This window comes from Salmo salar, chromosome ssa28 (genome assembly GCF_905237065.1).
Source record: "Salmo salar chromosome ssa28, Ssal_v3.1, whole genome shotgun sequence".
Lineage (NCBI taxonomy): Eukaryota > Metazoa > Chordata > Actinopteri > Salmoniformes > Salmonidae > Salmo > Salmo salar.
In genome coordinates this window covers 19760245-19778717 of record NC_059469.1, presented here as the reverse complement: position 1 = coordinate 19778717, position 18473 = coordinate 19760245, and the positions used below count along the sequence as shown (strand labels likewise).

Genomic DNA, 18473 nt, shown 5'->3' with positions numbered 1-18473 from the left:
ACAGCTGGGACCTGAGGGGGGTCTATAACAAGCGGCAACAGTGAGGGACTTATTTCTGGAGAGATGGATCTTTAAAAGTAGAAGCTCGAACTGTTTGGGCATAGACCTGGATAGTATGCCAGAACTCTGCAGGCTCTCTACAGTATATTGCAATTCCTCCCCCTTTAGCAGTTCTGTCTTGACGGAAAATGTTGTAATTGGGGATGGAAATTTCCAAATTTTTGGTGGCCTTCCTAAGCCAGGATTCAGACGCGGCTAGGACATCAGGGTTGGCGGAGTGTGCCAAAGCAGTGAATAAAGCAAACTTAGGGAGGAGGCTTCTGATGTTAACATGCATGAACCCAAGGCTTTTACAGTTGCAGAAGTCAACAAATGAGAGTGCCTGGGGAATGGGAGTGGTGCTGGGGTCTGCAGGGCCTTATCACCAGAGGAACAGAGGAGGAGTAGGATGAGCGTACGGCTAAAGGCAATAAGAACTGGTTGTCTAGTGCGTCGAGAACAGAGAATAAAAGGAGCAGATTTTTGGCTGTGGTAGGATAGATTCAGGGCATAGTGTACAGACAAGGGTATGGTAGGGCGCGAGTACAGTGGGGGTAAACCTAGGCATTGAGTGACGATGAGAGAGGTTGCATCTCTGGAGGCGCCAGTTAGAGGTTGACCGATTATGATTTTTCAATGCCAATACCGATTATTGGAGGACCAAAAAAAGGCGATACAGATTAATAGGCCAATTTTTTTAATATATATATATATATATATATATATATATATATATATATATATATATATATATATATATATATATATATAACATATAAATATATATATATATATATATATATATTTGTAATAATGACAATTACAACAATACTGAATGAACACTTACTTTAACATATTATAATACATAAATAAAAATCAATTTAGTCTCAAATAAATAATGAAACATGTTCAAGTTGGTTTAAATAATGCAAAAACAGTGTTGGAGACGAAAGTAATTGTGCAATATGTGCCATGTAAAAAAGCTCATGTTTAAGTTCCTTGCTCAGAATATGACAACATATGAAAGCTGGTGGTTCCTTTTAACACGAGTCTTCAATATTCCCAGTTAAGAAGTTTTAGGTTGTAGCTATTATAGGACTATTTTTATCTATACCATTTGTATTTTATATGCCTTTGATTATTGGATGTTCTTATAGGCACTATAGTATTGCCAGCCTAATCTCAGGAGTTGATAGGCTTGAAGTCATAAACAGCGCTGTGCTTCAAGCATTGCGAGGAGCTGCTGGCAAATGCAGGAAAGTGCTGTTAGAATGAATGCTTACGAGCCTGCTGCTGCCTACCACCGCTCAGTCAGACTGCTCTATCAAATCATATACTTAATTATAATGTAATAAACACACAGAAATACGAGCCTTAGGTCATTAATATGGTCAAATCTGGAAAAGATCATTTCAAAAACAAAACGTTTATTCTTTCAGTGAAATACGGAACCGTTACGTATTTTATCGAACGGGTGGCATCCATAAGTCTAAATATTGTTGTTACATTGCACAACCTTCAATGTTATGTCATGATTATGTAAAATTCTGGCAAATTAATTAGTCTTTGTTTGGAAGAAATGGTCTTCACACAGTTCGCCACGAGCCAGGCGGCCCAAACTGATGCATACACCCTGACTCTGCTTGCACAGAACGCAAGAGAAGTGACACAATTTCCCTAGTTAATATTGCCTGCTAACATGAATTTATTTTAACTAAATATGCAGGTTTAAAAAATATATACTTGCGTATTGATTTTAAGAAAGGCATTGATGTTTATGGTTAGGTACATTGGTGCAACGACAGTGCTTTTGTCGCGAATGCGCTTGTTAAATCGTCATCTGTTTGGCAAAGTAGGCTGTGATTCGATGATAAATTAACGGGCACGGCATTGATTATTTGCAACGCAGGACAAGCTAGTTAAACTAGTAATACTATCAACCATGTGCAGTTAACTAGTGATTATGTTAAGATTGATAGTTTTTTTATAAGATAAGTTTAATGCTAGCTAGCAACTTACCTTGGCTCCTTGCTGCACTCACGTAACAGGTGGTCAGCCTGCCACGCAGTCTCCTCGTGGAGTGCAATGTAATCGGCCATAATCAACGTCCAAAAATGCTGATTATCGATTGTTGTGAAAACTTGAAACTGGCCCTAATTAATCGGTCGACCTCTAGCGCCAGTTAAGCTAGGCGCGGTCTCCGCATATGTGTGTGGGGGGGCTATCTGAGGCATGTTGAGCAGGACTAGGGGCTCCACAGTAAAATAAAACAATGAGCGCTCCCCTAAACAACAGTATACAATGCGTATTGATGTAACCGATGTGAAATGGCTAGTTAGTTAGCGGTGGTGTGCGCTAATAGCGTTTCAATCAGTGACGTCACTCGCTCTGAGACCTGAAGTGGTTGTTCCCCTTGCGTTGCAAGGGCCGCGGCTTTTGTGGCGCGATGGGTAACGATGCTTCGTGGGTGTCAGTTGTTGATGTGTGCAAGGGTCCCTGGTTCGAGCCCAGGTTGGGGCGAAGAGAGGGACGGAACCTACACTGTTACATTGACATGAGAGAGAGGCATAAAGCAATCACAGGTGTTAAGACAACAACGGGTGAGACAACAATGGGTAAACGGCTAAGACAACAACCATGGGTAAATGGCGATGAATGGGTAGAGGGGGTCAGTTAGCTGCACACAGGGCCTGAGTTCGGGGCTGGGACCGACAGATAAACAAAATGAAGTACCGTGTTAATGAACAGTCCAGCAGGCATCAGCTGTGTAGCCGAGTGAACATAGGGTTCAGTGAGCAGCAATAGATGAAACAGGGAGCCATTCGGTAGTCGATTACTACGCTAGGCGAGCGGGAGACACGGCGTTCAGGAAGCTAAGTTAGCGGGCCGGGGCTAGCAGATGGATCATCACCAACATGCTTGACGCAGAGGCCGGTTGAGAGCACATCGGCCGAATTACATCAGCAGACCAGTAGTGATGGATTGGCAGGGCTCCGTGTCGACAAAGGGTCCAGGCCAATTGGCAAGAGAGGTATTGTAGTTGGTGTACTTCGTTTGCTAGCCGGGAGATGGGCCTAGCTCGAGGCTAGCTCAAGGCTAACTGGTGCATGCTTCTGGACAAGGGTGTTAGCCACAATAGCCACTTGGTAACAGCTAGCTAGCTGTGAAGATCCGGTGTAATGGTCCAGAGCTTGCGGCCGGAATCTAGTGATGTAGTGGGGGGAAAAAGCAGTCCGGTATGCTAAGGGATGATATCGCGCTGTGCAGACTGGCAGGTATTATCCGGGCTGTCCGGGCTAAAGCGGCTGGTGTCCGAGCTAAAGGTAAAGACCGCTAGCAGTGGCTAACAAGGAGTAAATAGCTAGTAGCGAATTAGCTGTCTAGCGTCAGATGGCTAGCTACTGATGGAGGTTCCAGTTATAAGGTCTAAAAAATAGCAGATCCATACCACATTGGGTGAGGTGGGTTGCAGGAAGGTATATTTAATTCGAAAATGGAAAAAAAAGAGATTGAAATATAATGAAATGTACACAAAAAAGAAAAGACTGAATATTTACATGGGACAAAAACAAACACGTCTTACTGCTGCGCCATCTTGAAATTAATTATTTCGCAATGTGCTCCACCTTCTAATATTATTCATCTTAAATATAAATCATTTTGGTTAAGATTTTTCTCCGATGTAGTTCATTTTGTAACATTATTTTAACATTATGCACTATGCAAAGCTTCAAAAATGATTGATACACATAGCCTTTTACCGCAGACCTTTATTTTGAAAGCAATATCGGAAGTCTTGATCTTGCTGCTGGGACACTGTTGCTGCCATGAACCGAATGAAACAAATCATGCATTTAGCGTTTCTTGGACCGACAGATGAATGCAATTTAATTACGTTTTCGTGGTACGCAAAACTATTTTAATTGCAAATTAGTGATATGGCAGGAGCACGATTTACAGGGAACATTTGCCTCCTCAAAGGCTTGCTCTACTAAGGACACATTTTAAAGTTACAACCTTGACGCACGTTGGAATTTGTTGTGACAGACAGCTAGACAGGGATTAAAGAAATACGATAAAAATATGTTACTTGGCAAAGAGTAAAATTAACACTATCGCAGAAACAGCTGTTGCTCTTGGGTTTTTGGAGAAGGCCGAACACTTGCAACTACAGAGTCATTAGTTCCCCAGCAAAGTTGGAGGCAAACCTCAGTTGGACATTCCAAGTCTTCCTGAGTTAGCTCCAACAGCATGTGCGCCGAATACAACAGGGTTACGGTCCAAACACTTAAAAGACACACCCTATCCCCACAGCCCTCAAATTAAGTGGACACTTCTGACGAGTATACACTTGCAGGGTGAGGAAGGACTGATTTTTAAATGGCCCACCCTTGGCCGGAAATTGGTCTCTCGTTCATCCCGCGAGAGACCATTTTCCCGTGTTTTCTGCCACCGGTAGCTTGTGGATGCTGTATATGCGCTACAGTCAATTGAGTGCATGTCTACTTATATTAAATATAATTATTAATATACGCCTACTGTATGATAGCTAACAAATGAATTAGCTAATGAACGTTGGCCTGCATAGCTGGAACTTCGGAATAAGGAAAATGTTTTATTTCAACAATTTCCAAAAAACCAAACAAAAACATTTACTTTTTACGAGATGTGTCATTCGTTTTTACTTACACTTGTATGGTGACCTCTCCATTGATTTTGTTTTCGTAGACTTTTCTTAGTGGATGTACAATCGTCACGAATGGAATTATGGGGAGTTTCAGGCTCGGAGTGAACATAATTGTACACTCGCAAAGCCGCCTAAAAACGAGAGCTGAGGGGCTTACGTTGCAAACTTCCCTTGCTTGGCTTATCATTTGGATCGTTCTCAAAGATGGCGATGGGTATTCCCCAAGGGCATAAGGCGAGGTTAAGTTGGCGAAGGTGTGTCTTAAGTGTTTGGGCCGCTGGCCTGGTGTAGACCTTACCGTGAAATGCTTACTTACGAGCCCTCTCTTTCTAAAGTTATCTGCCGAAATTGTTGCAACCCCTATTACTGGCCTGTTCAAGCTCTCTTTCGTATCGTCTGAGATTCCCAAAGATTGGAAAGCTGCCGCGGTCATCCCCCTCTTCAAAAGGGGTGACACTCTAGACCCAAACTGCTACAGACCTATATCTATCCTACCCTGCCTTTCTAAGGTCTTCGAAAGCCAAGTTAACAAACAGATCACCGACCATTTCGAATCCCACCGTACCTTCTCCGCTATGCAATCTGGTTTCAGAGCTGGTCATGGGTGCACCTCAGCCACGCTCAAGGTCCTAAACGATATCATAACCGCCATCGATTAAAGACAATACTGTGCAGCTGTATTCATCGACCTGGCCAAGGCTTTCAACTCTGTCAATCACCACATTCTTATCGGCAGACTCAACAGCCTTGGTTTCTCAAATGACTGCCTCGCCTGGTTCACCAACTACTGGACGGTTCTGACTTAGAATATGTGGACAACTTCAAATACCTAGGTGTCTGGTTAGACTGTAAACTATCCTTCCAGACTCACATTAAGCATCTCCAATCCAAAATTAAATCTAGAATTGGCTTCCTATTTCGCAACAAAGCATCCTTCATTCATGCTGCCAAACATACCCTCGTAAAACTGACTATCCTGCCGATCCTTGACTTCGGCGATGTAATTTACAAAATAGCCTCCAACACTCTACTCAACAAATTGGATGCAGTCTATCACAGTGCCATCCATTTTGTCACCAAAGCCCCATATACTACCCACCACTGCGACCTGTACGCTCTCATTGGCTGGCCCTCGCTTCATACTCGCCGCCAAACCCACTGGCTCCAGGTCATCTACAAGTCTTTGCTAGGTAAAGCCCCGCCTTATCTCAGCTCCCTGGTCACCATAGCAGCACCCACCCGTAGCACGCGCTCCAGCAGGTATATTTCACTGGTCACCCTCAAAGCCAATTCCTCCTTTGGCCGCTTTTCCTTATAGTTCTCTGCTGCTAATGACTGGACCGAACTGCAAAAATCACTGAAGCTGGAGACTCAAATCTCCCTCACTAACTTTAAGAACCAGCTGTCAGAGCAGCTCACAGATCACTGCACCTGTACATAGCCCATCTGTAAATAGCCTATTCAACTACCTCATCCCCATACTGTATTTATTTATTTATCTTGCTCCTTTACACCCCAGTATCTCTACTTGCACATTCATCTTCTGCACATCTATCACTCCAGTGTTTAATTGGTATATTGTAATTACTTCGCCACTATGGCCTATTTATTGCCTTACCTCCCTTATCTTACCTCATTTGTACACAATGTATATATACTTTTCTTCTACTGTATTATTGACTGTATGTTTGTTTATTCCATGTGTAACTCTGTTGTTGTATGTGTCGAACTGCTTTGCTTTATCTTGGCCAGGTCACAGTTGTAAATGAGAACTTGTTCTTAACTAGCCTACCTTGTTAAATAAAGGTGAAATATTTTTTTAAATTAAATTAACCAACAATGCAGTTCAATAAGTAGTTATAGTCGAAACGGCGTCAACACCATAACACCACAGCTAGCTAGCCAACTTTTCCAATTAGCAGTACTGTAGAAACTATATACATTACAACGGAACGATTTGACTAGTGTAATGTTAGCTAGCTACAAAGTTGTCTTTGTATCAAGATAAAGGCGTAGTACAGAGTAACTATCGAGGTTAGCTAGCCAGCTACATTCTCTAACATAGTCAACAACGCGCCCACTGCTAGCTAGCTAACCCCACCAGCTAGCTGTATCATTTTTAGTCAATAAGATTTTTGCAACGTAAGCTTAACTTTCTGAACATTTGAGATGTGTAGTCCACTTGTGTAGCTAGCAGAACTGACTTTGTGTTAGCTAGCCAACGTTTAATTACTTCTGCGTAATGAACTAGACACGGACACGAATGATCCATTGGTAGCTTGTTGTTACCAAGTATTGGTGCTAACCATGTGTTATAGGATGCTCGCATGCTAGTTAGCTAGTTAGCTACGGCGTCATAGGACACGGTGCACTAGGTGGGTTTTCACGGAAGAATACTGTACCAAGTTATCTAGCGGAATAAACTAAGTTTGAGCCTATTCCTGAAACATTGAACCACTGTAGTTTACATCAATTTTAAATTCTAGTGGTAGCTAGAAAAGTTATATTTTAGCGTTTCAGTGAATTGTTAGTGAATTGCTCTCTCGCTTCCCCAGTTGTTTAGTTAATTTTCATGCCAATCTCCCTTGCATTAGCGTAGCCTCTCCTGTAGCCTATCAACTATGTGTCGGTCTATCCCTGTTCTCTCCTCTCTGCACAGGCCATACAAACGCTTCACATCGCGTGGCCGCTGCCACTCTAACCAGGTGGTCCCAGCACGCACGACCCACGTGGAGTTCCAGTTCTCCGGCAGCCTCTGGAACTGCCGGTCTGCGGCCAACAAGGCAGAGTTCATCTCAGCCTATGCTACCCTCCAGTCCCTCGACTTCTTGGCGCTGACGGAAACATGGATTACCACAGAAAACACTGCTACTCCTACTGCTCTCTCCTCATCTGACCACGTGTTCTCGCACACCCCGAGAGCATCTGGTCAGCGGGGTGGTGGCACTGGAATCCTCATCTCTCCCAAGTGGACATTCTCTCTTTCTCCCCTGACCCATCTGTCTATCTCCTCCTTTGAATTCCATGCTGTCACAATCACTAGCCCATTCAAGCTTAACATCCTTACCATTTATCGCCCTCCAGGTTCCCTCGGAGAGTTCATCAATGAGCTTGACGCCTTGATAAGTTCCTTCCCTGAGGATGGCTCACCCCTCACAGTTCTGGGTGACTTTAACCTCCCTACGTCTACCTTTGACTCATTTCTCTCTGCCTCCTTCTTTCCACTCCTCTCCTCTTTTGACCTCACCCTCTCACCGTCCCCCCCTACTCACAAGGCAGGCAATACGCTTGACCTCATCTTCACTAGATGCTGTTCTTCTACTAATCTCACTGCAACTCCCCTCCAAGTCTCCGATCACTACCTTGTATCCTTTTCCCCCTCGCTCTCCTCCAACACTACTCACTCTGCCCCTACTCAGATGGTATTGCGCCGTCGTAACCTTCGCTCTCTCTCTCCTGCTACTCTCTCCTCTTCCATCCTATCATCTCTTCCCTCTGCTCAAACCTTCTCCAACCAATCTCCTGATTCTGCCTCCTCAACCCTCCTCTCCTCCCTTTCTGCATCCTTTGACTCTCTACGTCCCCTATCCTCCTGACCGGCTCGGTCCTCCCCTCCTGCTCCGTGGCTTGACGACTCATTGCGAGCTCACAGAACAGGGCTCCGGGCAGCCGAGCGGAAATGGAGGAAAACTAGCCTCCCTGCGGACCTGGCATCTTTTCACTCCCTCCTCTCTACATTTTCCTCCTCTGTTTCTGCTGCTAAAGCCACTTTCTACCACTCTAACTTCCAAGCATCTGCCTCTAACCCTAGGAAGCTCTTTGCCACCTTCTCCTCCCTCCTGAATCCTCCTCCCCCCCCTCTTTGCGGATGACTTCGTCAACCATTTTGAAAAGAAGGTCGACGACATCCGATCCTCGTTTGTTAAGTCAAACGACACCGCTGTTCCTGCTCACATTGCCCTACCCTATGCTTTGACCTCTTTCTCCCCTCTCTCTCCAGATGAAATCTTGCGTCTTGTGACGGCCGGCCGCCCAACAACCTGCCCGCTTGACCCTATCCCCTCCTCTCTTCTCCAGACCATTTCCGGAGACCTTCTCCCTTACCTCACCTCGCTCATCAACTCATCCTTGACCGCTGGCTACGTCCCTTCCGTCTTCAAGAGAGCGAGAGTTGCACCCCTTCTCAAAAAACCTACACTCGATCCCTCCGATGTCAACAACTACAGACCAGTATCCCTTCTTTCTTTTCTCTCTAAAACTCTTGAACGTGCTGTCCTTGGCCAGCTCTCCTGCTATCGCTCTCAGAATGACCTTCTTGATCTAAATCACTCAGGTTTCAAGGCTGGTCATTCAACTGAGACTGCTCTTCTCTGTGTCACGGAGGCTCTCCGCACTGCTAAAGCTAACTCTCTCTCCTCTGCTCTCATCCTTCTAGACCTATCTGCTGCCTTTGATACTGTGAACCACAGAAACCACCGGGAAAAAAAATTATGAAATGAAATGTATGCATTCACTACTGTAAGTCGCTCTGGATAAGAGCGTCTGCTAAATGACTAGAATGTAAAATGTAAATGTAACCATCAGATCCTCCTCTCCACCCTCTCCGAGTTGGGTATCTCCGGCGCGGCTCACTCTTGGATTGCGTCCTACCTGACAGGTCGCTCCTACCAGGTGGCGTGGCGATAATCCGTCTCCGCACCACGTGCTCTCACCACTGGTGTACCCCAGGGCTCAGTTCTAGGCCCTCTCCTATTCTCGCTATACACCAAGTCACTTGGCTCTGTCATATCCTCACATGGTCTCTCCTATCATTGCTACGCTGACGACACACAATTAATCTTCTCCTTTCCCCCTTCTGATAACCAGGTGGCGATTCGCATCTCTGCATGTCTGGCAGACACATCAGTGTGGATGACGGATCACCACCTCAAGCTGAACCTCGGCAAGACGGAGCTGCTCTTCCTCCCGGGGAAGGACTGCCCGTTCCATGATCTCGCCATCACGGTGGACAACTCCATTGTGTCCTCCTCCCAGAGTGCTAAGAGCCTCGGCGTGACCCTGGACAACATCCTGTCGTTCTCCGCTAACATCAAGGCGGTGACCCGATCCTGTAGGTTCATGCTATACAACATTCGCAGAGTACGACCCTGCCTTACACAAGAAGCGGCGCAGGTCCTAATCCAGGCACTTGTCATCTCCCCGCTCCTCCGCACACTCCACTGGCTTCCAGTTGAAGCTCGCATCTGCTACAAGACCATGGTGCTTGCCTACGGAGCTGTGAGGGGAACGGCACCTTCGTACCTTCAGGCTCTGATCAGGCCCTACACCCAAACAAGGGCACTGCGTTCATCCACCTCTGGCCTGCTGGCCCCCCTACCTCTGCGGAAGCACAGTTCCCGCTCAGCCCAGTCAAAACTGTTCGCTGCTCTGGCACCCCAATGGTGGAACAAGCTCCCTCACGACGCCAGGACAGCGGAGTCAATCCCCACCTTCCGGAGACACCTGAAACCCCACCTCTTTAAGGAATACCTGGGATAGGATAAAGTAATCCTTCTAACCCCCCCCCAAAAAAAATATAGATGTACTATTGTAAGTGGTTGTTCCACTGGATATCATAAGGTGAATCCACCAATTTGTAAATCGCTCTGGATAAGAGCGTCTGCTAAATGACGTAAATGTAAATGTAGTTAACCCTTGTGTGGTGTTCGGGTCTGTGGGACCCATTTTCAATGTTTACTCAAATAAAATTATGCAATTAATTGGCCATGTAAAATAACACATTTTCATTGAGTCCACACTGTACCCCTCTACACATTTATATTACATATGAGGTGTTCAGGTCCACCATGTGTGTGGGTGAAAATAAGTCAAATTTAAACAAAAAGGGTTGCTGTGTACCTTCACTCTGTCTTCCTCCTCCCTGGGCCTGCTGTTTCAACATAGCACCAAGAACCTGCCTGGCTCCCCCTTTTCTCGCACTCTTAGTCTTTGTAGTGTGTGAAACTACACAATGTCTTGCAGGAACCGCACAATGTTATTACAATACATTATTTTGATATATTTTAAAAAATTAAATAAAAACTAGGAAAAATAATATTTTAAATCATTCTGGACTGCACTAATTTGGTGGGAAGGAGATGGATCAAACTAATTTACATGCATACTTTGGGGTTCTTCTCCTTGCTGGTGTTTTCAGATCCAATGGGGAATCCACAGAATCCATGTGGGATGCAGAAACTGACAGAGAACTTTTCCGTTCCACATTATTTCCAGGAATAGCCGCTTCAATAACCGAGACACCAGACCAGCTCCGCGGCAGAGACAAGCTAGCTACAATCAGGTCATTGTGGGACAAGTGGCTGGACTGCCTTCCCCTGTTTTACAACCCTGGGCCCAACGTTACTGTTGTAGAGCAGCTTATGCCATTTAGGGGCCGCTGCCCCTTCAGGCAGTACATAGTCTAAACCAGCAAAATATGGAATCAAGATCTGGGCTGCCTGTGATGCTGCTTGTGAACTTGCAAGTGTATACGGAGAAGGCAAGTGTATGAACCCCGCCCTGTGCAACTGGGTCCTGGACTTCCTGACGGGCCACCCCAAGGTGGTGAAGATAGGAAACAACACCTCCACTTCGCTGGTCCTCAACACTGGAGCTCCACAAGGATGTGTGCTCAGCCCCCTCCTGTACTCCCTGTTCATGCACGCCTCCAACTCAATCAACAAGTTTGCAGACGGCACAACAGTAGTAGACCTGATTACCAACAATGACGAGACAGCATCACAGGGAGGTGAGGGCCCTGGGTATGTGGTGCAATAAAAATAACCTCTCAACGTCAACAAAACAAAGGAGCCTATCGTGGACTTCCGGAAACAGCAGAGGGAACACGCCCCTATCCACTGACAGGATTGCAGTGGAAAACTTCCAGTTCCTCGGTGTACACGTCACTGACAAACTGAAATGGTCCACCCACACAGTGTGGTGACGAAGGCGCAACAGCGCCTCTTCAACCTCAGGAGGCTGAAGAAATTCGGCTTGGCACCTAAAACCCTCAAACTTTTACAGATCCAAGTCAGTTATGAACAAATTCTTATTTACAATGACAGCCTACCAAGGCCAAACCCTAACCCGGATGACGCTAGGCCAATTGTGTGCCGCCCGATGGGACTCCCAATCACGATACAGCCTGGAATCTAACCCGGGTCTGTAGTGACACCTCTAGCACTGAGATGCAGTGCCTTAGACTGCTGCGCTACTCGTATCACCGCCCGCAACCACAAGGCTCTCCAGAGGGTGGTGCAGTCTGCCCAGCGCATCCCCGGGGGCACACTACCTGTCCTCCAGGACACCTACAACACTCGATGTCACAGGAAGGCCAAAAAGAGCAAGGACAACAACCACCCGAGCCACTGCCTGTTCACCCAGAAGGCAAGGTCAGTACAGGTTCATCAAAACTGGGACAGAGAAACTGAAAAACAGCATCTATCTCAAGGCCATCAGCCTGTTAAATAGCTATCACATTTAAGGCTGCTGCCCTTTATGCATAGACTTGAAATCACTGGCCACTTTAATAATGGAACACTAGTTACTAATAATGTTTACATACCCATCTCATGTATATACTGTATTCTATTGTACTGCATCTTAGTCTAGGCCACGCTGACATTGCTTGTCCAAATATTTATATATTCTTAATTCCATTCCTCCACTTAGATGTGTGTATTGTTAGATATTACTGCACTGTTGGAGCTAGAAACAAGCATTTCGCTAAACACGCATGTCCAATAACATTTGATTAATCCAGTGAAATTATGACTAGTTCAAAATCTTGCCATACCCTGAAAAAAGCTTTTTAACTAACGAGGGAGATCACAATTGGTAAGTGAATATTTAATTGTGCACAATGGAGCAAAATAACATTTAAAACAAGGACATAATGACTGACTGCTTTCGTGTGCTTAGTTCGTAGACCAAATATACAGTACGTATCAACTATTGAAACAAAAATCCATGGTGAATTAGTTTGTCTATTTTAGCATTAAAACATGACTGTTCTTAAAATAGCACTTAAAATGACCAAAAACAGAATGAGAAAAATAACACATCTGAGGTACATAGTTACTAATAACACTCAGATGCACAAGGTTGCATGATGAATGTTCCACCATTTTCTTGACTTCAGCAGCAAAGAGTTATCAAATGGAATATGTACAAAAAATATTGTTGCAATAAAGACAAATTGGTAAGCCTTGCAACACAATCCTAAGTAACATTCAATCTGGAGATTAGTCATATAACAGTTAAATTGACTGTAAAAAACATTTAAAGAATAAGGTTAGGAATCTTGAATGTCTGCTTGTAGGGTGTGTGGACAAACATGCACTGAGAAACGGAAGGATAACATCTTAAAACCTACTTTTGAAAAATTAAATGCTTCAATGAAAAGAAATTGTCAGCCAGACTGCCTCATTTAATATCAAGCAAGAGTCATTTAAAAACAAATAAAACTGCTAAAATACAGCATTTCCCCTAGTATCCAATCACCATTAAGGTGATTAGGAGGGGTCCACGACTTGCTGATTAAAATGTACAGGTCCAATCAGAGTCCCAATGTAACTGGTCACAACAGAGCAAGTTCCCCTGTGACTATTAAATTTTTTAAAAAAGATTGCAGGCATAAATATTTACGTCGTCTTCCTGAATCCTTTCAAGATGGGGTAGATGTTTTCAAATGCTTCATAAATTTCTCCTCTCACCTTTGCACCTTGAAATAAGCAGCAAAAAGGATAGTAAAGTTACATTTGACAACAAATGCCCTTACTCTATGTTATTAGGAAAAGGAGAAAAACCTCACCTGTTAATACAACTTTGCCTGAAACGAATATCAGTAGGACAATTCTGGGTTTGATCATTCTGTAGATTAGCCCAGGGAACAACTCAGGTTCATAACTGGAAAAATAAGAAAAAAATGTAGGCCTACTTCTAATCTTTGCTCCCAGTACTAAATCACTTTAGAATACCAATCTTAGTATTATAAACAATGTACAAAATATGTCAGAATTACACGTATAAGAATGCATCCCATCAGATATTACAGGCTTTAATTTTGCAGTAGTGAATATGACAAACCTGCTGAACTGTTGGTGAGTTAGTACAAGTCCCTCTAACCGAATGGGGAATTTGACGTCACAGCTGCCCACCATGTTCTGAATCTTGAAATCAAGAAATTTGGCTGGGAAGCCCAACTTCTGCACGACTCTGGCGTATTTCCTGGCTGCCAGGCGGGACTGCTCTTCACTAAAGGGGTAGGAGGGAGCATGATGAGGTCTTTAAACAGATGTTGTTTTGACATGCTTTGTGTCTTTAAAAAAAAGATATTAACCTTTTGGCTCCCGTGCAAACCATTTTTCCAGAACTGAAGATAAGTGCAGTTGTTCTTGGCTCTCGTATTCTCATGATTACAGCAGCAAATCGCTGTAAGACAAGAACAGTTGAGAAAGTTGTACATTTTGTCAATAGAACAGTGTCTTGGTGGGACATTCTCAGACCCGAAGCAACATGCCTTGTGGGCCCATTCTAGTTACATTTTAGCCTGGTACTATTTCACCTTTCCCTGGGCCCTGACAATGATTTGTGCAAATGAAGAATAACAATTTATGCTTACCTTGGGGTTGTACTCAGCATTTCTAGCTCGCAGTGCTATTGTTTTCAAGTCAAGTTTGCAGCCCAAGTTCACAGTGGATACGATGTTCCTAAAAAAGGGAAGGAAATAAACCATGCCATCAGGATGGGAGATTCTCGCTGTTGATATGGTCACATCACTATTCACCTTCATCTATTAGCGTCTTGTGTTTCAGCTTTATAGGAGTATATAGGGGTTGAGACTAATGAACTGTTCAGGAACACTTACTGTAACTGAGGGACAATCCCAGAACTCTCAGAGGCAGGAGTGGCAGGTGTGATGGGTGTCATGGGGGTTAGCGGTGTAGCGGTGTAGAGGGGGGTGTTTCCTGGCAGTGTGGTGGTGGTGACCGTTTGGGAGTGATAAAGCTGTGGTGTCTGTCCCAAACCCCCTGGCACCCCAGCCTGCTGGGCCGAAGCCTGCTGCTGTTGTTGTTGCCGCTGCTGCTCTTCCAGGAGAGACAGGCTGTTGGTGTTCGTGACAGGTTGGGGAGTCAGACCACTGCCATAGGGCATCATGGGGCTGAAAATGGGCATACCAGGAGTCATTGCCCCCTTTGACAGATGGAAGAACAATCCCCCAATTAGGCTAGTTGAAACTAAAACATTTGAGCAATGTTGTTCCTGTGTTGACAACAATAACGTCTCACTCAAATTAGTTACCTGAGGGGAGGCAAGACCCTGGAAAGGAGGCAAACTGTTGTTCTGCTCCATGTCCTCAAATTATGAAGCGTTCACTTGACTGGCCGTCTCAAAGGCCTGAAATTCTCTGAGGAGTAGGAGCAATTCTGGGTTTGATAATTTCGACAACAGTCATAAATCGTAATAGCAGAGCGTGGCAGCGAACCCCTTAGATCGCTTCTTTTGACCAGAAAGAATAGACAAATCACATACAGAAAGTTGGCTAAGCATTGAGACTGGGGAAATCGGTGCCAAACACTGTTGTCAATGGAAACTTGACCTATCACTCAACTAGACCACACAATGCAGCAGTACCTAACTTACAACTATAGACAGCTAATTATCTAATGTGTTAACCTTGCAGCCAGTCAGCTAACAAACGTTAACTAAGTTAGCTACCGCTACAGTGGCGCGCGAACTTTTAACATAGCTACCTAGCACTTTAACACCACGCACTGAAATTCAATCCAACTTTGCAATGTATGCTTTTGTTTATAGAAACCATGCAACTTCGTGTGAGCTTAAAAAAAAACAGTTTGGCGCAAATTTCGCATCTGACTTGCAGTTGGCCAGGTTAGCGTAGTAGTTACGTTAGCCAACGCAAGCTAGCTACTACAATTGCAACACTCGTGTGGTCGTTAGTGTTTTGCTCACTAAGTGATGCTGGTGTGTTGAGAAGGGACTCCGTAAATATGTCAAATACTCACCCCCGTCTCTATAACATTCAAAGGAGCTTTGGCTAGCTGATGGTTCCACTGATTCATGCACTTGCTCTAAACAGCGACATCAGTGACCACTTCCGGTGTCAAAGTTCCTAAGCCTTTTCCGATGAGGTTTAACCGCGGTTGGCATCCATCAAAGTTCCTATTACATTCTTGATTATTTTCTCTGACAATGTACAGGGGCAACAGTTCCCCCAAATCAAAAACAGAAAGTGCTGTTCAAGAAAAAAATAAAAGGGGTTGGCATTATATATTTTCTTGACCTGAGCGTGTGTAGTCTTCTTCGATTAACTTTATCTGCGGTTGGCATCCAATACCGTTTGCATTAGCGCCACCAACTAGACTGGCGTATAACTCCACTCTAGAAGGAGTTACGTTCCATCCCTGCAGTACAGTTGATAACCATTGCTATAAATTCGCTTAAAAAATAACTAAAAATAAATACCCTACCGTCTAACACTACACTCACATTTGTTTTATTTTTTATAAAAATACTTCACTATTTCTATCTATTTAGCCCTACTTGAGGCCAACAGCATGAAAGAATGGGACACCACCACTTAAAACATCATGTAAATCTTCTGATGTCAAGTCTCGCACACCCACATACCTCTTTGCAGCTGCCACCACAACCTATTTTCTGCGACTTACGTTCCATCCCTGCAGGTCAGTTGATAACCATTGCTATAAATGCAAAAAATCCAATCTTACTGAAACATATCACTTGTTGGTTTATCCCTCTGTACTGGTACAGATCTAATACTCACACCACTCCTCCCCCTCGACCCTTGATCTTCCTCTACTTTCTTCACTGCCTCAGCATACGACAACTTCTGCACTATTCTAACCCGGGAAACCTCAACCTGCCTCTCGCACGGGACATTTCTGATCCCCAGCCCCGTGGGCACCCCTACAATTAACCATCACCACTACTTTCCCCAATGCTATACATTCCTTTGTCTCATGCCCTTCTGCACACCTAGGTACCTCCCTCCTTAACACTGCTGCCACATGCCCATAAGCTTGACACCTGTAACAGCATAATGTATTTGGTACAAACGCTCGTACAGGATAACTTATATTTCTCATAACAAAACTTTTGTCAGGCAAAGACTCAACATCAAAACTCAAAAGAACAGACAATGACTCTTTCTCCACTCACATCACCCGGTCTGCGTCACACCAAACGACAAGCATCACAAACACCGGGAATCTTCCCATTCGGTTGGTCAGCTTTCACATTTACCGCTACCCCAGTAATCACTCCTTTTAATGGCACCCTTTTCTTGAGAGCAAAACTATTCACGTCTCTTGCCCCCATTCGTTTAACACAGAGCACCTGCTCCCTCTGACCAGCAGAAACACAATCATCACAAGACCACTTCTGGTTCCCCTCACCGATTCCACAGCAGCCAACTGTTTTCACCCACCCTGAAACCACAAATGGGTCAGCCAAACAGCAAGGTTACACTTTTTCAAAAAACTTCACTCCTGTCAGACTCATCTTTATCCTGACCCATGTGTAGTCTTCCTGGCCTGAGCATGCTTAGATAGGATTTCTGCTTTTATGGCATAGGTTGTGGTGCACATGCCTTGATCCACAGGGTCACTGGTTCAACCCCTACTTCTGCAGTTGCCCCTCAATAATTACATTGGTGGCAGCAGAAGGATAATCCCTGGTTTCTGTTCTTTGTCAGAAGCATTCCCCTGGCTGCATAGGGGTTTTAGTGTGAAGTACACCTCTTTGAGAGGACTTACATATGAAAGAATACTGCCTTATTACCACAAATAGGTCTGGACAGTTATGGCACAGTGGGGTTGTGGATCCAGTTCTGAATGGCCAAACTCCATCTCTACAGTTGTAAACACCCCTATTTGGCAAAAAGTATTATTGTGAGCCTTAACCAACTCTCTAAGGAGACACTTCCAATCATTGGACCGATGGCATATACACTGTGTACAAAACATTAGGAACACCTGCTCTTTCCATGACAGACTGACCAAGTGAAAGCTATGATGTCAACTGTTATATCCACTTCAGTGTAGATCAGGGCTGCCCAACCCTCTTCCTGGAAATCTACTGTCCTGTAGGTTCAGTCCAACCCTAATTTAGCATATCTGATTCAGCCAGTTAAGGTCTTGTTGAGCAGCTAATTAGTAGAATCAGGTGTGTTAAATTAGGGTTGGGTTGAAAACCCACAGGACAGCAGATCTCCATGAAGAGTGTTGGGCAGCCCTGGTGTAGATGAGGGGAGACAGGTTAATGAAGGATTTTTAAGCTTTGAGACATGGATTGTGCCCCATTCAAAATATTAAGTGCCTTTGAACTGGGGTATTGTAGTAGGTGCCATGTGCACTGGTTTGAGTGTTTCAAGAACTACAGCGCTGCAGGGTTTCCACACAACAGTTTCCTATCCATATCAAGAATGGTCCCCCACCCAAAGGACTTTCCAGCCAACTTGACACAACTCTGGGAAGCATTGAGTCAACATGGGCCAGCATCCCTGTGGAACGCTTTCAACACCTTGTAGAGTGCATGCCTCAACAAATTGAGCCTGTTCTGAGGGCAAAACAGGGTGCAACTCAATATTAGGAAGGTGACCCTAATGTTTTATACACTGTGTTTGTTGGTTTTTCTTAACAGTTCATACTCCATTGTAATCAAA

At 44.5% G+C, this 18473-nt stretch overlaps 1 protein-coding gene across 2 annotated transcripts; it reads right to left on the bottom strand.

The window, feature by feature from the left end:
* Positions 1-12598: 12598 nt before the first annotated feature.
* On the bottom strand, positions 12599-16082 carry LOC106589653 (TATA-box-binding protein). Of its 2 annotated transcripts, none has more exons than XM_014179892.2 (8): positions 15793-16082; positions 15068-15173; positions 14634-14959; positions 14388-14475; positions 14106-14197; positions 13853-14020; positions 13578-13672; positions 12599-13487 (listed from the first exon to the last, which is right to left on the bottom strand). In XM_014179892.2, the coding sequence occupies exons 2-8, from the start codon at positions 15116-15118 to the stop codon at positions 13408-13410; spliced, it is 900 nt and encodes a 299-aa protein (XP_014035367.1). In that variant the 5' UTR covers positions 15119-15173; positions 15793-16082; the 3' UTR covers positions 12599-13407. The 2 variants fall into 2 exon arrangements, with proteins under 2 accessions (XP_014035367.1, XP_014035368.1); XM_014179893.2 differs by having other exon boundaries at positions 15068-15192; positions 15793-16025.
* Positions 16083-18473: the final 2391 nt, after the last annotated feature.